This window comes from Ascaphus truei, chromosome 22 (genome assembly GCF_040206685.1).
Source record: "Ascaphus truei isolate aAscTru1 chromosome 22, aAscTru1.hap1, whole genome shotgun sequence".
NCBI lineage: Eukaryota > Metazoa > Chordata > Amphibia > Anura > Ascaphidae > Ascaphus > Ascaphus truei.
This window is the reverse complement of record NC_134504.1, coordinates 6,033,100-6,053,184: the sequence shown is the minus strand read 5'-3', so window position 1 is coordinate 6,053,184 and position 20,085 is coordinate 6,033,100. Positions and strand designations below refer to the sequence as shown.

Genomic DNA, 20,085 nt, shown 5'->3' with positions numbered 1-20,085 from the left:
GTTTGTGCGAGCGTGCGTGAGTTTATGCATGAGTTTGAGTTTGTGCGAGCGTGCGTGAGTTTGTGCGAGCGTGCGTGAGTTTGTGCGAGCGTGCGTGAGTTTGTGCGAGCGTGCGTGAGTTTGTGCGAGCGTGCGTGAGTTTGTGCGAGCGTGCGTGAGTTTGTGAGAGCGTGCGTGAGTATGTGAGAGCGTGCGTGAGTTTGTGAGAGCGTGCGTGAGTTTGTGAGAGCGTGCGTGAGTTTGTGAGAGCGTGCGTGAGTTTGTGAGAGCGTGCGTGAGTTTGTGAGAGCGTGCGTGAGTTTGTGCGAGCGTGCGTGAGTTTGTGCGAGCGTGCGTGAGTTTATGCATGAGTTTGAGTTTGTGCGAGCGTGCGTGAGTTTGTGCGAGCGTGCGTGAGTTTGTGCGAGCGTTCGTGAGTTTGTGCGAGCGTGCGTGAGTTTGTGCGAGCGTGCGTGAGTTTGTGCGAGCGTGCGTGAGTTTGTGCGAGCGTGCGTGAGTTTGTGCGAGCGTGCGTGAGTTCGTGCGAGCGTGCGTGAGTTCGTGCGAGCGTGCGTGAGTTCGTGCGAGCGTGCGTGAGTTCGTGCGAGCGTGCGTGAGTTCGTGCGAGCGTGCGTGAGTTCGTGAGAGCGTGCGTGAGTTTGTGCGAGCGTGCGTGAGTTTGTGCGAGCGTGCGTGAGTTTATGCATGAGTTTGAGTTCGTGCGAGCGTGCGTGAGTTCGTGCGAGCGTGCGTGAGTTCGTGCGAGCGTGCGTGAGTTCGTGCGAGCGTGCGTGAGTTTGTGAGAGCGTGCGTGAGTTTGTGCGAGCGTGCGTGAGTTTGTGCGAGCGTGCGTGAGTTTATGCATGAGTTTGAGTTTGTGCGAGCGTGCGTGCGTGAGTTCGTGCGTGAGTTCGTGCGTGAGTTTGTGCGAGCGTGCGTGAGTTTGTGCGAGCGTGCGTGAGTTTGTGCGAGCGTGCGTGAGTTTGTGCGAGCGTGCGTGAGTTTGTGCGAGCGTGCGTGAGTTTGTGCGAGCGTGCGTGAGTTCGTGCGAGCGTGCGTGAGTTCGTGCGAGCGTGCGTGAGTTCGTGCGTGAGTTCGTGCGTGAGTTCGTGCGTGAGTTTGTGCGAGCGTGCGTGAGTTTGTGCGAGCGTGTGTGAGTGTTTTAAGTAAGCGGAGGTTCCCCATTAAGAACAAATAACACCACACGGCGCAGTTTCGCCTATTTTCGTTTCCCACGTGACCGGGACGCAGAACGCACAATATGGCGGTATTATCACTTCTCTGCCGTGCACAGGACAGATTTCCGCGTCACCCAGTCCTTCACTCATTTGTATATTGCGTTTTATTGACGCCCAATCATTAACTCTGGTATTTTACCGAGGGGGGGCGGGGATTTGGGGGGCGGCATTTCATTGTATTTTGGGGACAAACCTCGTTACCCTTTCTTGTACGGCAGGTCTTCCCCCTGCCCCAGCGTGAAACACGGAGACGAATGGGGCGACCCCAGCAAGTGCGAGACCGGCGACGCGTGTCAGTACTGTCACACGCGCACGGAGCAGCAGTTCCACCCCGAGGTACCCCGTCTTTGCCGCCTGCGTCGTGGTTATAGGGGGGGGTAATCCGAGCCCTCCGCCTGACCTCCTCCATCTCTTCCCCCCCCCCCCCTCACAGATCTACAAGTCGACCAAGTGCAACGATATGCAGCAGTCCGGCAGCTGCCCCCGCGGCCCCTTCTGCGCCTTCGCACACATTGAACGTACGTTGGGCTTGCTGCCTCTGGGCCCCGGTGTCTTGGGGTTAGTTAGCTCGGGGACCTGGTATAATCGGAGATTAACCTATCGGGAGCTGGAAGGCCGCCGCCTTTGCGGGCCCCGCCTGGCTGCATCGAAGGGTTAAACGCTCGCCTCTGCGCCCACCGCCGGTTCCTATATCGGAAACCGTTTCCGGAGCCGTCGCCCCTTAAAGCAGCCGACCGATCGACCAGTAGCCGCCTCCAGGGCGGCGCAGTCGCGTCGTTCTGTGACGCAGCATCGGCATGACGTCACTGTGTCACATGGCGGCATTGCGGGACCACGTGTCGCCGCGTGGCGTCACGGTGACGACGCAACGTCGTGTGACGCCGATGAGGAGGGCTGCTGTGTTACAGAGGCCCCGCTGCCTCCCCCCGGTTCATTGCTGTGGGGAGGAGCGTGGCCTCTGTAAGCGCAACACCAAATGTTGGGGAGGGGTGGGTGTGCGCACCCTTGCACCTCCCCTGGTTGCGCTACTCTCCTCCTCCTCTGTGCGGCAGTCCGGGAAAGGCCGCAGCTGCAATGTAACATTATATGACGACGTTTAACACGTCGTTACAGCTTTCAGCTCGGCAATAGACAGTCTGCTGCTGGGAGCACTGCAACAGATCTGATTGTGATACTTTGTTGCCAAAGGGCAGGGCAAGCAGAGGTGACTTTGTAAATGGTGGCTAAGCAGTCAAATGATGCTAAATACATTATTAAATGCATTTAAAAAAACATATATATATATATATATTATATATCCAGTAAGTACGCACTACACCAGGGGTGTGTAAAGTTTACGTCGTGCCCCCCCGCCTTCTTACCTGCTCTCCGGCATCCTCATCTCTGTGACGTCGCGACCGCGTGGTGGGGACGCGGCGTCGCTATCAGAAGATGGAGGAGCAGGTAAGAGGCAGTTACAAAGCCCCCCCCCCGCTCGCCCCCCCCCCCCCCCCCCCCCACAATCAGTTTAGATGTGGTGGGGCCTCTGTAAGCACGAGGCTTGATTCGGCACCCCCCCTCCCCCCCCCCCCCGGTGAAACCCCCCGTTTGCGCACACCTCCTGCATTACACCGCTGATTTATTAAAGAAACGGCCGGAGTCTCGCTGCTTTCTCGTTAATCCGGTCACTCCGGTGGGTGGCGGTCGCACTAAAGTTGTGGGATGTCCCCGGTGCGTTTCCCCTGCGTCCCGCGGTGACGTGACCCGTTTGGCGCATGGCGGCTGTGACCCTGACACGCAGACATAAAAACCCTCCCCCCCGTCTCTCACCCCGCAGAGTCTCTCCTGTGCGACGAGCTGCAGGCGTCCTCGGCCGTGTCCAGTCCCACGCAGTCGTGTCCGGTGATGTACATGCCGTCGGCAGCGGGGGACTCTGTCCCCGTCAGCCCCTCCAGCCCGCACGCTCCCGACTTCAGCAGCGTAAGTGACCTGTAGCCCTTAACCGCCCCTGCCCGGGGACCCCCGCCCAGCCCCGCGTTCCCCATGCCGACGCCACGGGATCACGGGGGGTAGAGAGTTAGGAGGGCGGGATGGGACATGCGGCCACGGCCGTCTCGCCCCGGGAAAGGCCGCCTCGCCCGCGCTCAACTCCCGTCATCTGTAGGGGGGGGGCGCAAAGGCAAAAGTGGCTACAAAACCCGGACACTACTACTGACCGTGAAGGAGTCCAAGCCGGAGCAATGGGGTCACCGTGACCGGTTTCTTTTTGTGTTTGTAGGTATGGGGGAAAATGGGTCACCTCCCCACCAGCCCGACGTCGGTCGCGGTAAGTGGGGGGCTCCCCGAAATCTTCCTCATTGGCGGCGTCTTACTTATGGGTTGCCCGCCTGCTTTGCCAGGCATTACCCAGAATCCCTGGCTGCTGTGGAAGCACGGTATGCTAAGGGATGATGGGGCAGAGCAGGGTGGCAGAGCTGCCTGTCACGCGTGGTTGTGCCCACACGTGGGGGCTTTATTTGCTGCGCTCGGCACGGGGTGAAGGGGTTGGTGTCACTTTATTTACCCACCATAACTGATCTAACGTGGGGGTTTGAAACCTGTTCTAACGTCACGTGGCAAAGCCCGGTATCACCAGCCTCGCACTGAGGAGACCCAAAAGGTCGAAATAAGCTGTCTGTGAGTAGGTTGGCTGGCTCTGCACTTCTGGAACCCGGGCTGTGCTGAGAAAGCTGTGTAACACGGCAGGTAGTCGCGTATAGGGTGTCCGTGTTAAAACGGGCAAGAAGCAAAAGGTGACACTGTGTGCTCATTACCCAGAATCCGTGGATGCGTTGTATGCTAAGAGATAATGGGGGAGGGCGGGCCTGCAGGCCTGTCTGAGACACGTGAATGTGCCCACACGTGGCATTTTTATTTGCCGTGGTACCTCAGTCTGCAGGCCTCTGCCTGATTGAGCATCCTGTGTGTAGTTCTCTTCCTTGCGCTGCCCTGAGTCGCGCTGTCTCTGTCTCGCGCTCTCTGTCTCTCGCGCTCTCTGTCTCTCGCGCTCTCTGTCTCTCGCTCTCTCTGTCTCTCGCTCTCTCTGTCTCTCGCTCTCTCTGTCTCTCGCTCTCTCTGTCTCTCGCTCTCTCTGTCTCTCGCTCTCTCTGTCTCTCGCTCTCTCTGTCTCTCGCTCTCTCTTTCTCTCGCTCTCTCTGTCTCTCTCTCTGTTTCTTGCGCTGCCCTGAGTCTCAGTCTCTGTCTCTCTCTGTCTCTCCCTCTCTGTCTCTCTCTCTCTCTGTCTCTTGCGCTGCCCTGAGTCGCGCTCTCTCTGTCGCTGCCCTGAGTCTCTTTCTCTCTCTCTCTGTCTCTCTCTGTCTCTTGCGCTGCCCTGAGTCGCGCTCTCTCTCTCTCTGTCTCTCTCTGTCTCTTGCGCTGCCCTGAGTCTCTTTCTCTCTGTCTCTCTCTGTCTCTTGCGCTGCCCTGAGTCGCGCTCTCTCTCTGTGTCTCTGTCTGTGTCTCTCTCTCTGTCTCTCTGTCTCTTGCGCTGCCCTGGGTCGCGCTCTCTCTTGCGCTGCCCTGAGTCTCTTTCTCTCTCTCTCTGTCTCTCTCTGTCTCTTGCGCTGCCCTGAGTCGCGCTCTCTCTCTCTCTTGTCTCTCTGTCTCTTGCGCTGCCCTGAGTCGCGCTCTCTCTGTCTGTCTCTCTCTCTCTGTCTGTGTCTCTGTCTGTGTCTCTCTCTCTGTCTCTCTGTCTCTTGCGCTGCCCTGGGTCGCGCTCTCTCTTGCGCTGCCCTGGGTCGCGCTCTCTCTTGCGCTGCCCTGGGTCGCGCTCTCTCTTGCGCTGCCCTGGGTCGCGCTCTCTCTTGCGCTGCCCTGAGTCTCTCTCTCCTCTCAGATGCTCTGCGCCAGCCTGGGCAGCCCGTCCCACCCCTGCGGGTCACCTCCCGGGTCGGTCGGGAAACCCCACAACCTGGACATCCTGGGATTCCCCCGGGACCTGCCCGGCAGCTACAAGAAAGCCCCGGGGTGTGAGCGGGAAGACTCCGGGGGAGCGGAGTATCTGAAGAGCTTCAAAAGCCAGGTCAGTCCCTCCACCCCCCCCCCCCCCCCTCCTGCGAGCGACACAACGGTGCGGCCCATATATACAAAGCATCCCGGCGCCGGACAACAATCCCACCCATTTGGCTCGGGGGTTCACTAAATGGCCGTCAGTGCAGCAGAAGAGGACCAAAGATGCAAAGTTCTGTGGGGAAGATCATGTGACCAGGCAGTCGCTAGATACAATTGGTGCACTGCTAGAGAGAAGGCCGGGCTCAAAAAGGGGTGTGCCAGAGCCTGTTTCAGAAGAAGGGGATGTGACTGTGTAAATGGTTGCTATAGAAACAGAAAAGGCTTGTTAAATTATAATACATAAAAAAAATGTCATTCAGAGTTGTTTAAAAAAAATGCTACAAGTTTTTCTCATAGCACAGAACTGATTTATTAAAAAATAAACACACGTACGATATTGCTGGGTCTGCAGCTTTAAAGGCCGTATTGGATGGTAACCACACTGTCGCAGTGCCCAAACCCCCAGGCCCAGAGAGGAAAGTTTGGGTAAAGTGCGTCCGGAATCTAAATCTGGGTATTGTGTGCGGCCGCGGGCTTCCAGAGCCGTGCGGGTCAGGGGCTCTGAATGGAGGGGTTAATCCCCCCGTGTTTTGTGCGCTCTGCAGGCGAAGTTAAAACCGCACTCACTGGAGCACAGGGGCCAGGAGCTGCCTCTTCTGCAGTCCAAGCAGGTGAGGAGAGGGCTGGGGGGGAGGGGGGGAGGGGGGACGGGGCAGAGGGCTGACGGGGAGGGGGGAGGAAGGGGAGAGGAGAGGGCTGACGGGGAGGGGGGAGGAATGGGAGAGGAGAGGGCTGACGGGGACGGGGGAGGAATGGGAGAGGAGAGGGCTGACGGGGAGGGGGGGAAGGGGCAGAGGGCTGGCGGGAAGGGGAGAGGGCTGATGGGGAGGAAGGGAAGGGGAGGGGGGACGAAGGGGAGAGAAGAGGGCTGACGGGGAGGGAGGGGAGGAGGGAAGGGGCAGAGGGTTGACGGGGAGAGGAGAGGGCTGACGGGGAGGGAGGGGAGGGGGAAGGAGCAGAGGGCTGACGTGGAGGAAGGGGAGAGGAGAGGGCTGACGGGGAGGGAGGGGAGGGGGGAAGGAGCTGAAGGGGAGGAGAGGGCTGATGGGGGGAGGGGAAGGAACCGAGGGCTGACAGGGGGGAGGGGGGAAGGAGCAGAGGGCTGACGGGGAGGAAGGGGAGAGGAGAGGGCTGACGGGGGGAGGGGGGAAGGAGCAGAGGGCTGACGGGGATGGGGGAGGGAGAGGAGAGGGCTGATGGGGAGGGAGGGGAGAGGAAGGGGAGAGGAAAGAGCTGACATGGAGGAACGGAAGAGGGGAGGGGGGAAGGAGCAGAGGGCTGACGGGGAGGGAGGAGGAAGGGGAGAGGAGAGGGCTGACTGGGAGGGATGGAAGAGGGGAGTGGGGAAGGAGCAGAGGGCTGACGGGGAGGGGGGAGGAAGGGGAGAGGAGGGCTGACTGGGAGGAATGGAAGAGGGGAGTGGGGAAGGAGCAGAGAGGGCTGACGGGGAGGGGAGAGGAGAGGGCTGACGGGGAGGGGGGGAGGGGAGAGGAGAGGGCTGACGGGGAGGAACGGAAGAGGGGAGGGGGGAAGGAGCAGAGGGCTGACGGGGAGGGAGGAAGAAGGGGAGAGGAGAGGGCTGACTGGGAGGAATGGAAGAGGGGAGTGGGGAAGGAGCAGAGGGTTGACGGGGAGAGGGGAGGAAGGGGGGAGGAGAGGGCTGATGGGGAGGAAGGGAGGGAGAGGGGAGGGCTGACGGGGGGGGAGGGGAAGGAGCAGAGGGCTGACGGAGGGGGGAGGAAGGGGAGAGGGCTGACTGGGAGGAATGGAAGAGGGGAGGGGGGAAGGAGCAGAGGGCTGACGGGGAGGAAGGGGAGAGGGCTGACGGGGAGGAAGGGGAGAGGGCTGACTGGGAGGAACGGAAGAGGGGAGGGGGGGAAGGAGCAGAGGGCTGACGGGGAGGAAGGGAGGGAGAGGGGGGAGGGAGGCAGTCTAGGACATTTGGTCGGGGGCCGTTTTGCTGCGACCAAATTGCCGGCGACGTTGAGCCGGTACTCGCCTCGCCGCCGAGATATCTCTCCGCCGGCCGCTTCCCCGCCAAGGTAAGCACCTAACTACCCCAAAACCCCCTCATCTTAAACCCTGATACTAACGCACTACCCCCTATACTACAAACCTAATCCCCGTACCCTAATCCCCATACCCCAATCCCCGTACCCTAATCCCCGTACCCTAATCCCCATACCCCATATCCTAAACCCTTTACCCTAATCCCTACCCTAAAAATATTAACCTGTTACCCTGGCCCTTTACCCTAATCTCCTCCCCTAAAAACCTTAACCCTTTACCCTAAAACCCTTAATCCTAATCCCCTACTTTAACCGCTAAATTAACCCTTAAATGATCCTTCCTTGGCGGGCCGGCTGTGGTGGAGGTTTCCCCTCTGTGGGCAAAACGCCGGCGGGGAGACTCGGTCGCTGTTTGTTTCGTTCCCCCCCTCCATTTGGAAATAATGTATAGTTCTGAAAGTGTCAGATTTGGGGGTTTCTGTGCTCACACGTTGTAACGTTATTAACCCCTGTAGTGCCGGTCGGGTTGGCGTTACTTGGGAATGCACGACGCGATCCAAGCAGGAAAACCTAACCTCTATGGGCAGGACATAGTCACTATGCCCTGGGGACCCCCCCCGCGAGTGCCGGTCCCCATTACATAGTGACTACGCCCTGGGAATAGACGCGCGTTGCTGCGCTGCTGTGTGCGGCGTTATAAACCCGCCCCCGCTCTGTCCTTATTCCACGTGGCGTAGGAGGCGCTGGGAATCCTCCCCGCGGGCAGCCCCCTGACCTCCAGCATCTCGTCCAGCATTACCTCCAGCCTGGCCGCCACGCCCCCCAGCCCGGCAGGCACCAGCGGCGCCCCCGGCATGAACGCCAACGCTCTTCCCTTCTACCCAACCAGCGACACCGTGGAGTCCGTCATAGGTAAGAGAGCTGGGCGCCGGGCCCAGCTCTGGGGGTCCGTCTCCGGGTTTGAGGGTTCGGACGCGGAGAGAAGGTTGCGGGGCAGAATGGGACGTTTCAGGGGGGGGGGCGGTCATCTCGTCCCGCAGCCACCCGGGATTTAGCCGCCAATCAGCCGCAGGGGACAGCCGCCGTGGCAGCTTGACCTGCGGCAGACCCGCACACGCGTGTCCTTGTCTGTGCCCCCCTCTCGTCTCTCTCACCGTGTCTCTCCTGTTTCAGAATCTGCTCTGGACGACCTGGACCTCAATGAGTTTGGGGTGTCGGCCCTGGAGAAATCCTTTGACAGCAGCACCGGGTCCGCAGCCCAGGGGGGAATTATGATCGGTAAATACCCCGAGATGCTCAGATGTTAAATGAGAATGAAAAAAAAAAAAAAAAGTGCAGCAAAACCCTAAAAGTTAGAGAGAGATGTACAGAGGTCTTGAATGATGTGAGAGGCGTCTAAGAGGGGATATGGTAACTATATACAAATATATTCGGGGACAATACAAGGAGCTTTCAAAATAACTTCACCCCAAGGGCAGTACAAAGGACTCGGGGCCATCCCTTAAGGTTGGAGGAAAGGAAATTTCACCAGCAACAAAGGAAAAGGTTCTTTACAGTAAGGGCAGTTAAATTTACAGTAAGGGCAGTTACAGTGTGGGATTCATTACCCATGGAGACTGTGATGGCAGATACAATAGATTTGTTCAAAAAAAGGTTGGACATCTTTTTAGATGGGAAAGGTATACAGGGATATACCAAATAAGTATACATGGGAAGGATGTTGATCCAGGGATTAATCCGATTGCCAATTATTGGAGTCAGGGAGGAATTTATTTTCCCCTTAATGGGGTTTTTTGTTTGCCTTCCTCTGGATCAATAAGTAAGTATAGATATAGGATAAAGTATCGGTTGTCTAAATTTAGCATAGGTTGAACGTGATGGACGTACATCTTTTTTCAACCTCATCTACTATGTAACTATGTAACTATGTAACTATGAGAGGGGTCTTTCCTGTTTTGGGAGTGGGGAGGACATGTTAAGCCCCCCGCATACAGTTAACATTGAATATGGTGCATTTGTGCAGTGATGCTGGGTGTTACTGCCCGTTTCCAACGTCCCGGCTCGTTTTGTCTTGTCGCCACAAGACAAAATCCTTGTCTTTGCAAAGAGGCGGTCGGGCGTTGTGCGGGGGGCGCGCAGGCAGCTGCTGGGGCTGCCCACATAGAGGGCCGTACCGCGTGTGCGCCGCGCACGCAGCCGCGGTCACTGGGGACCCGGCATTGAGGTCAGACGGTGGGAGTCGGCTGTTACTTGCATAACGCATTGTGTGTGGGTGGGTGGAAGTTTGGGGTGGGCAGGGCCGGTCAGGAGAGTTACGGGGCTCGGGGCAGTGGGATTTTGGCCTCTTACCTTCTCCTGAGTGGCATCTCCTACGACCTGTGTGGCGTCAGGTTGTCTTGGCAACGGGGGGGGGGGGTGCCATGTGCCGGCGCGGCACCACGACCTTCGCTGCCGGAGGAGATGCCGCTCCGGAGAAGGTAAGAGGCCAAAATCCCACTGCACCACCCTCACGCCGGCCCCGACTGCCAGACTTGCCGATTCACGTGATACGCTGGGTCAGAACGGCGGCCACGTGGTGAGGGAGCCCAAATGATGGGCTTGGAAGAATTGGCGGCCCTCTGTCTGCTTCCTTTGGCTTCCTCTCCCCCCCCCCCCCCCTTTGGAAAGTTGGTACCCCTTCATATTGCCGCACGTTCGTTTCCTGCCCCCCCCCCCCCCCCCCCCCCTGCAGGTGGAAGTCTGATGCAGAGCTCGGCACCCGTGAACATTCCCGGTTCTTTAGGCAGCTCGGCTTCCTTTCACTCCAACTCCCCCTCGCCGCCCGTCAGCCTCTCCTCGCACTTCCTGCACCAAACGTCGGGGCCGTGCAGCCAACCGGACAGCGCCTTCCTCAGCACGTCGGCCACGCACGGGTCACTAGGTGAGGCGCGAGGCTGGGTCCACCTGTGTCACCTTGTCTATTATACATTGCAATGATCTCCGTCCGATGGGCTCGTCTCATCAAAATGCACCGAATGTACACCGAATATCCGGCGTGAAAGTCTTGTACTTGTACTAGCAGCAGCCCAGGGTCAGGAATCCCGGCAGTATGGAGTCTTCTGATGGACCAGGAGTAGCCAACTCCAGTCCTCAAGGTACTCGGGCGTGGCCAACTCCAGTACTCGAGGTATTCAGGCGTGGCCAACTCCAGTCCTCGAGGTACTCGGGCGTGGCCAACTCCAGTCCTCAAGGTATTCGGGCGTGGCCAACTCCAGTCCTCGAGGTATTCGGGCGCGGCCAACTCCAGTCCTCGAGGTATTCAGGCGTGGCCAACTCCAGTCCTCGAGGTATTCTGGCGTGGCCAACTCCAGTCCTCGAGGTATTCTGGCGTGGCCAACTCCAGTCCTCAATGTATTCTGGCGTGGCCAACTCCAGTTCTCCAAGAATTTCAAGTTGCCAACTCCAGTCCTCGAGGATTTCAGCACAGGTGGCTCAATCAGTGGCTCAGTTGATGACTGCACCCCCTTTCCTGAAGCCGGGGTATCCTGAAACCCTGGTTTGTTGGTGGCCCTTGAGGACTGCAGTTGGCCACTCCTGTGATAGGCCAATGTTCTGCCATTGAGACGCCTTCCGGGCGGCAGTGGAAGACCCTCTAACACCCCCACTGACGCGAACAAGCTGCAAGGCGTCTCCTAGCGCAGGAGACGGGTTTGTAAAAGTGACTCTTGGTCCTTAGACCAGGACTGGCCAACTCCCGTCTTCAAGGGTTGCCAACAGGTCAGTTTTTCAAGATATCCCAGCTTCAGCACAGGTGGCTTAATCAGTGGCTCAGTCTTCTAATTCCTGGCCTGCTGGTGGCCCTTGAGGGCTGGGGTTGGCCACACCTGCCTTAGGACCTCAAGGTTTCACAAATGAGCTGGGCGCGGGACGGGACCTTTCGCCTCTTCCGCCGGCGTTCAGCCGCCAAGAACAGTTGCCCGCCGGCCGCTTCACCCCGAAGGTAAGGGGGTTAGCGTTCATGTTAGAGGTTCACTTTAGGGGTAAGAGGTTAAGCTTTTTAAGGTAAGGGGTACGATTAGGGGTTTTAGGGTAAGGGGTACGAGTAGGTGTTTTAGGGTAAGGGGTACGAGTAGGGGTTAGGGGATTTAGGGTAAGAGGTACGGTTAGTGGGTGAGGATAAGGGGTTAGGGGGTGAGGGAAAGGGATATGATTAGGGGGTGGGGGGTTTAAGGTTAGCGTTTTTAGGGTACGGGGTACGATTAGGGGGTGAGGGTAAGGGGTTTGGGGTAAAGGATTAAGGTACGGCTAGGGGTAAGGGGTTAAGCTTTTTACATTAAAGGGTACGATTAGGGTTTTTTGGGTAAGGGGTACGATTAGATTGTGAGAGTAAGGGGTTAAGGTTAGAGGTTTTAGGGTAAGGGGTAAAGATTAGCGCTACCATTAGGATATTAGGGTTAGGAGTTTTTAGGGTAAGGATAGGGGGTTACGCTATACATTACCTTGGCGGTGAAACGGCAGAGTGCCCGCGGCAGAGCGGCGGCGAAAAGATCCTGGACCGAGCTGGGTAACGGTAATATTACTGTCTGGTTAAAGAACGGGTAACTATCCCTCCCCCCGCAGGTCTGAACGGGATGAATAACAGCATATGGGAGCACTTCGTGTCCGGCAGCTACTCGCCGGGGACCTCTCCGGCGTTCCTGTCCGCGGCAGGCGGCCCCGAGCTGGTGAGCTTGCGGCAGGAGCTGGACGAGGCGAGCAGCACGATAAAGCAGTGGGAAGACTCCTGGAAGCAAGCCAAGCAGGTAACGGCCTGAGAGGAACGTCCAGCAGGTGACCGCTGTGTATAGGGCCTGAGAGAGAGGAACGTGCAGCAGGTGACCGCTGTGTACAGGGCCTGAGAGAGGAACGTCCAGCAGGTGACCACTGTGTATAGGGCCTGAGAGAGAGGAACGTGCAGCAGGTGACCGCTGTGTATAGGGCCTGAGAGAGGGGAACGTCCAGCAGGTGACCACAGGTGTACAGGGCCTGAGAGAGAGGAACGTCCAGCAGGTGACCGCTGTGTACAGGGCCTGAGAGAGGAACGTCCAGCAGGTGACCACTGTGTATAGGGACTGAGACAAAGGAACGTCCAGCAGGTGACCGCTGTGTACAGGGCCTGAGAGAGAGGAACGTCCAGCAGGAGACAGCTGTGTACAGGGCCTGAGAGAGAGGAACGTCCAGCAGGTGACCGCTGTGTACAGGGACTGAGAGAGAGGAACGTCCAGCAGGTGACCGCTGTGTACAGGGACTGAGAGAGAGGAACGTCCAGCAGGTGACCGCTGTGTATAGGGCCTGAGACAGAGGAACGTCCAGCAGGTGACCGCTGTGTATAGGGCCTGAGAGAGGAACGTCCAGCAGGTGACCGCTATGTACAGGGCCTGAGAGAGAGGAACGTCCAGCAGGTGACCGCTGTGTATAAGGCCTGAGAGAGAGGAACGTCCAGCAGGTGACCGTTGTGTATAGGGTCAGAGAGAGAGGAAAGTCCAGCAAGTGACCACAGGTGCAGTTGCAAACATTCGCTGAAGCTGACTTCATGCTTAAGCAGACAAAGATATAATGTTTTGGGGGGGGGGGGGATGTGGGAGGTGTCATTGTCTGAGGAATGGTCTGTGTCCCCGAAATGTTCTATCTTTGCTGCTTGAGCATGAACTCAACTTCAGCAAATGTTTGCATCTACACCTGTGTGCCGCCATCTTTTTTTGCTGCTAACCATCTTTTGTGTGCACCTGTTTCCATAAGCCGAGACCAGATTTGATAAGAGAGGGGTTACAGGTACCTTGCAGCCATCTGATAAGTGAGGCCTGGTAACGTTCAGGAGGCCTGTTCTGTATGCCGTAATGTCCGCTTACCTGCTGCTGACCGTTCTCAGGCCTGCGACGCCTGGAAGAAGGAAGCGGAGGAGGCCAACGATCGGGCCAACGCGGCCAGCGCGGAGTGCGAGCTGGCGCGGGAGCAGAGGGACGCCCTGGAGCTCCAGCTGAAGCAGCTGCAGGAAGAGCTGGAGCAGGTCCCGGGGGAGCAGGACTCCAAGCTGCAGTGCTCCCTGGCCGAGCTGGAAGGTCTCCCTCTCTCCGCCCTGTACGGCATCCAGAAGCAGCTGCACGCCGGCCTGGAGAGAGTCGACAAGGTCAGACCGAGGGGTAGGGTCATGACCAGATGCTCCATCTGTCGCCCTGTCCGTTCCTCGGCCTGTGTTTCTCCTGTCGTCCCTCCCCCTCTGTCTCTCATTCTCTGCCCCGTCTCCTCTCTTTAGGGGCCGGTTCATCTCCGTATAGTGGAAGCAAAACAAAAACCTCCAGTCTTCCCGTGTCGACCATATATAAACGTGTGGGTCAGTGTGCATCTGTGTGAGTGGTCGTGTGCAGATCTGTGTGTATCTGTGTGAGTGGTCGTGTGCAGATCTGTGTGTATCTGTGTGAGTGGTCGTGTGCAGATCTGTGTGTATCTGTGTGAGTGGTCGTGTGCAGATCTGTGTGTATCTGTGTGAGTGGTCGTGTGCAGATCTGTGTATCTGTGAGTGGTCGTGTGCAGATCTGTGTGGATCGGTGTGGATCGGTGTGGATCGGTGTGAGTGGTCGTGTGCAGATCTGTGTGTATCTGTGTGGGTGGGTGTGTATCTGTGTGAGTGGTCGTGTGCAGATCTGTGTGTATCTGTGTGGGTGGGTGTGTATCTGTGAGTGGTCGTGTGCAGATCTGTGTATCTGTGTGAGTGGTCGTGTGCAGATCTGCGTGTATCTGTGTGAGTGGTCGTGTGCAGATCTGTGTGAGTGGTCGTGTGCAGATCTGTGTGTATCTGTGTGAGTGCTCGTGTGCAGATCTGCGTGTATCTGTGTGAGTGGTCGTGTGCAGATCTGTGTGTATCTGTGTGAGTGGTCGTGTGCAGATCTGTGTATCTGTGTGAGTGGTCGTGTGCAGATCTGTGTGTATCTGTGTGAGTGGTCGTGTGCAGATCTGTGTGAGTGGTCGTGTGCAGATCTGTGTGTATCTGTGTGAGTGCTCGTGTGCAGATCTGTGTGTGTTGTCGTGTGCAGATCTGTGTGAGTGGTCGTGTGCAGATCTGTGTGTATCTGTGTGAGTGGTCGTGTGCAGATCTGTGTGTGTTGTCGTGTGCAGATCTGTGTGTATCTGTGTGAGTGGTCGTGTGCAGATCTGTGTGTATCTGTGTGAGTGGTCGTGTGCAGATCTGTGTGTGTTGTCGTGTGCAGATCTGTGTGTGTTGTCGTGTGCAGATCTGTGTGTGTTGTCGTGTGCAGATCTGTGTGAGTGGTCGTGTGCAGATCTGTGTGTGTTGTCGTGTGCAGATCTGTGTGTGTTGTCGTGTGCAGATCTGTGTGAGTGGTCGTGTGCAGATCTGTGTGTATCTGTGTGAGGGGTCGTGTGTGTATCTGTGTGAGTGGTCGTGTGCAGATCTGTGTGTATCTGTGTGAGTGGTCGTGTGTGTATCTGTGTGAGTGGTCATGTGCAGATCTGTGTGGGTTGGTGTGTATCTGTGTGAGTGGTCATTGCCATTACCTAACCACACCCCCACAAGTGTGCAGTAACCTAACCACCCCCCCACAGGTGTGCAGTAACCAAACCACCCCCCCACATGTGTGCAGTAACCTAACCACCCCCCCACAGGTGTGCAGTAACCAAACCACACCCCCACATGTGTGCAGTAACCTAACCACCCCCCCACAGGTGTGCAGTAACCAAACCACACCCCACAGGTGTGCAGTAACCTAACCACCCCCCCACAGGTGTGCAGTAACCAAACCACACCCCCACATGTGTGCAGTAACCTAACCACCCCCCCACAGGTGTGCAGTAACCAAACCACACCCCACAGGTGTGCAGTAACCTAACCACCCCCCCACAGGTGTGCAGTAACCAAACCACACCACCACAGGTGTGCAGTAACCAAACCACACCCCACAGGTGTGTAGTAACCTAACCACCCCCCCACAGGTGTGCACTGCCGTAACCGAACCCCCCCCCCCCACATGTGTGCAGTAACCTAACCACACCCCCACAGGTGTTCACTGCCGTAACCTAACCACACCCCCACAGGTGTTCACTGCCGTAACCTAACCACACCCCCACAGGTGTTCACTGCCGTAACCTAACCACACCCCCACAGGTGTTCACTGCCGTAACCTAACCACACCCCCGCAGGTGTGCAGTAACCGAACCACACCCCCCGCAGGTGTGCAGTAACCGAACCACACCCCCCGCAGGTGTGCAGTAACCGAACCACACCCCCACAGGTGTGCAGTAACCTAACCACACCCCCACATGTGTGCAGTAACCTAACCACCCCCCCACAGGTGTGCAGTAACCAAACCACACCCCACAGGTGTGCAGTAACCTAACCACCCCCCCACAGGTGTGCAGTAACCAAACCACACCACCACAGGTGTGCAGTAACCAAACCACACCCCCACAGGTGTGTAGTAACCTAACCACCCCCCCACAAGTGTGCACTGCGGTAACCTAACCACACCCCACAGGTGTGTAGTAACCTAACCACCCCCCCACAGGTGTGCACTGCCGTAACCGAACCCCCCCCCCCCACATGTGTGCAGTAACCTAACCACACCCCCACAGGTGTTCACTGCCGTAACCTAACCACACCCCCACAGGTGTGCACTGCAGTAACCGAACCACACCCCCCGCAGGTGTGCAGTAACCGAACCACACCCCACAGGTGTGCAGTAACCTAACCACACCCCCGCAGGTGTGCAGTAACCGAACCACACCCCCACAGGTGTGCACTGCCGTAACCTAACCACACCCCCACAGGTGTGCAGTAACCGAACCACACCCCCACAGGTGTGCAGTAACCTAACCACACCCCCGCAGGTGTGCAGTAACCGAACCACACCCCCACAGGTGTGCAGTAACCTAACCACACCCCCACAAGTGTGCACTGCCGTAACCTAACCACACCCCCACAGGTGTGCAGTAACCGAACCACACCCCCACAGGTGTGCAGTAACCGAACCACACCCCCACAGGTGTGCAGTAACCGAACCACACCCCCACAGGTGTGCACTGCCGTAACCTAACCACACCCCCACAGGTGTGCAGTAACCTAACCACACCCCCACAGGTGTGCAGTAACCTAACCACACCCCCACAGGTGTGCAGTAACCGAACCACACCCCCACAGGTGTGCACTGCGGTAACCTAACCACACCCCACAGGTGTGCAGTAACCGAACCACACCCCCACAGGTGTGCAGTAACCGAACCACACCCCCACAGGTGTGCAGTAACCGAACCACACCCCCACAGGTGTGCAGTAACCGAACCACACCCCCACAGGTGTGCAGTAACCGAACCACACCCCCACAGGTGTGCAGTAACCGAACCACACCCCCACAGGTGTGCAGTAACCGAACCACACCCCCACAGGTGTGCAGTAACCGAACCACACCCCCACAGGTGTGCACTGCCGGAACCAGACTCCAATGATATACAATATCTAGTATATCTATATTTTATATAATTGGAGTGGGTGTTTGATTGTGTATCTGCGTGTGCTAGTGAGGGTGTGTGTGTGATTGTGTATCTGTGAATGCTCTCTCTTTCTCCCTCTCTCCTCTCCAACCATCCATCTCTCTCTTCTCTCTCTCTCTTCTCTCTTCCTGTCTTTTTGTCCTTCTCTCCATCCATCCATCTCTCTCTCTCTCTCTCTCTCTCTCTCTCTCTCAGGCAGTGTTCCAGATGCAGTCGGTGAAATGTCTTAAGTGTCAGGACCAGACCAGAGCGGAGTTACCGTGCCAACACGCCGTGCTGTGTGACGCGTGCACGGCAGACGAGGGGGAGCACCCTGCCGACGCCAGTCACTCCAGCATTGAGCCCGACCCGCAGCCGTGACCCCAGCTCATCCGAACTCCTTTTTATATATATATATATATATATATACGAATGAAACTGAGCACTTTTAAACAAAAAATCTTTTTCATTCCCTTGGGACACGAGGCGACGCCTCCGAATTCTTCCACCGCGCCAGACTCTGAGAGGAGACGGACTGCGCAGCTGTACCGGAGACGTTACTGACGGGGGGAGAACGGGGGCTCCCCAGGGGGAGGGACAGTCCCCTCTTCTTGCGTTGTTTTTTTATGTAATAATGGTTGAGGATGACCACTCTCGCGTCGTTGTTTTATCACGCGTCCTGCAGGAGCTCCTCCCAATCGGCCGTCGGCCATGTTGCTCTATTCCGGCTCGCTCCCCGCGTTTCCTCTGGACATTGCGTTTTGAAGCGCGCGGTGTTTACCTGATGTTTTGGGGGGGAGGAGTAGAGGGGGCTGCCATGATGTCATGGAAGGAGGAGTCTGTGGGGTAACCCTCTGTGCAGGGCGAGAGGGCCGCAGCTCATTGCTGGGCGTGGGCTGTGAGACGCGTGGCAGGCCCCTGGCAGTGGGGTGTCTGATGCGGCTTCAGCTCCCCTTCCCCTGGCGAGAGGCCGCCCTCTGGGAGTGGGGGATACGTTTCTGGGCGCGACCATGTTAAATGTGGTCCATGGTGCGAAAGATGGCCGCCGGTGCTCTTACTAGGGGCGGCCAACTCCAGTCCTCAAGGGCCAACCAACAGGTCAGGTTTGAATGATATCCCTGCTTCAGCACAGCTGGCTCAACCCGTGGCTCGGACGGTGACACCTGTGCTGAAGCAGGGACATCCTGAAAACCTGACCTGTTGGGGGGGAGGGGGGGCCTTGAGGACTGGAGTTGGAGTCATTGACTGAGCCGCCTGTGCTGAAGCAGGGATATCCATAAAAACCTGACCTGTTGGTAACCCTTGAGGACTGAACACATTCAAGGGAGGAAACGGTTGTAGGATGTTTGGGGGTGTCTCAAAGGGGCAGTCCTGCACAGGCCAGAAGACAATGTGAACTAGAAGGAGGCACCCCCCCGGGGGGGGACTGAACCCCACTATTCCCAGCTCTGTGTCCCCCCGATTCCCAAGATACAGTCGAAGTTACCGGTATTCCTTCCTGGATTTTAAAGGGGGATTTCAATGGCCGGTCTGATAGGGCGCCGCAACCAATGAAGTCGCAGCTTCTTATCGGTTCTGTATTTGGCGGCCATTTTGTTTCCCCCGAGGGAGGTTTTAAACTCCGTAACTTCACTGGTAACTATCTTTTTCAGCGGGGGGCGGGCTGCAAATAGCGTTTGGCTCATGTGGGGGTGGCTCCTAGCAGTAGGAGGAGCTGCTCCTTGGAACAATGTGAGCGGTTTCTTGAGAAAGATGCGTTCGCCGCGGCTGTAACTAACGCCCCGATTTTGTATCCTGTGAAATACGAATGTGTTTGTTTTTTTTTTTTGTGCCGATTCACCGGGTGGGCGCGAATCGCCGTTTTTTTATAAATTCTTCGGCGTAACGGTGGCGTCACCGGTGATTTTTATTATACCGTTTGCCTGCAGGTGGGAGTAACAGATCAAACCGAGATAAAGTTTTGGGGGGCGCGGAGAATAAAAAATAAAGGAGCTCCCCATTTTTCATTTTTTTTGTTATTTTTTTTCAGCATGGAAACAAAACGTTTCAAATGAAATAAAACACTTGTCCGATTTTTTCATTAGCCGCGGTGTCCCGTTTCCTTCCCGGCAACGCCTCGTTGGGGTTCTTCTTGTTGTAACCCTTTTACCCTAAAAGCCATAACCCTTTACAGGCATACCCCGCTTTAAGGACACTCACTTTAAGTACACTCGCGAGTAAGGACATATCGCTCAATAGGCAAACGGTAGCTCACGCATGCGCCTGTCAGCACGTCCTGAACAGCAATACCGCTCCCTACCTGTACCGAAGCTGTGCGCAAGCGGGGAGACTATAGAGCCCGTTACACATGCGTTATTTACATCAGTTATGCACGTATATGACGATTGTAGTACAGTACATGCATCGATAAGTGGGAAAAGGTCGTGCTTCACTTTAAGTACATTTTTTGCTTTACATACATGCTCTGGACCCATTGCGTACGTTAATGCGGGGTATGCCTGTATCTTAATCCACTACGTTAAAAACCTAACCCCTTACCCTAATCCCCTACCCCAGGAGTGCGCACACTTTTTAGTCTGCGCGCCCCCCCCCCCTCCGCCCCCCGTCTGCTCTCCCTCCCTGCTCGCCCCCCCCCCCCCCCGTTTCATGTGATGTCACGTTGCCATGGTAACGCGACGTAGTGTGACCCTTCAGCGTCATTTGTCGCCAGAGACCAGGTGAGTGAGATACAGAGGCCTCGCGCACGCTCCCCCCGGCATTTAATTTAAGTGCTTTGGGGAAGAGCGCGGGGTCCCTGTGAGCGCCGCGTCCCTCCCCCCAGAAAATCTCACGCACCCCTGCCCTAGGCTATAAACCTTAACACCTTTCCCTTACCCTAAGAACCGAACCCTTAAGCCCCTACACTTAACCCCCTACCCTAGCCGCGAAAACCCCTAAAATTATTGACGAAACTGCTGCGACCAAATGTCTGATTCCGGTGTGCAAGGGGTTAATATGACTAGGTAATGTGTGTGTGTGAGTGTGTGTACGTGCGTGTGTGTGTACGTGCGTGCGTGCGTGCGTGTGCGTGCGTGCGTGTGTACGTGCGTGCGTGTGTACGTGCGTGCGTGTGTACGTGTGCGTGCGTGCGTGCGTGCGTGTGTACATTCCGATGATGATATCCGAGTTTTTCGTTTCAATGACCCCCCAGTTTCTTGCTCACTCAGGTGAACGTCGCGCCTCCCCCCCCCCCCG

The 20,085-nt window shown here is 56.9% G+C and overlaps 1 protein-coding gene across 11 annotated transcripts in view; it reads left to right on the top strand.

Moving 5' to 3' along the window:
- The window catches only part of UNK (unk zinc finger), a 33,484-nt gene extending 14,550 nt beyond the window's left edge, over nt 1-18,934 (top strand). For 2 of the 11 annotated variants that reach the window (XM_075579774.1, XM_075579772.1), the window contains exons 6-18: nt 1,436-1,553; nt 1,651-1,735; nt 3,034-3,176; nt 3,475-3,522; nt 5,071-5,256; nt 5,891-5,956; nt 8,092-8,266; nt 8,528-8,632; nt 10,086-10,274; nt 11,954-12,135; nt 13,242-13,499; nt 13,626-13,703; nt 17,068-18,934. In XM_075579774.1, coding sequence (XP_075435889.1) covers nt 1,436-1,553; nt 1,651-1,735; nt 3,034-3,176; nt 3,475-3,522; nt 5,071-5,256; nt 5,891-5,956; nt 8,092-8,266; nt 8,528-8,632; nt 10,086-10,274; nt 11,954-12,135; nt 13,242-13,499; nt 13,626-13,703; nt 17,068-17,232 — 1,798 coding nt within the window. In that variant the 3' untranslated portion in view covers nt 17,233-18,934. Of the gene's footprint in view, nt 1-1,435; nt 1,554-1,650; nt 1,736-3,033; nt 3,177-3,474; nt 3,523-5,070; nt 5,257-5,890; nt 5,957-8,091; nt 8,267-8,527; nt 8,633-10,085; nt 10,275-11,953; nt 12,136-13,241; nt 13,513-13,625; nt 13,704-17,067 lie in introns of all 11 variants that reach the window. The other 9 variants (XM_075579780.1, XM_075579778.1, XM_075579777.1 and 6 more) reach the window with 7 other exon arrangements.
- The last annotated feature ends 1,151 nt before the right edge of the window (nt 18,935-20,085 follow it).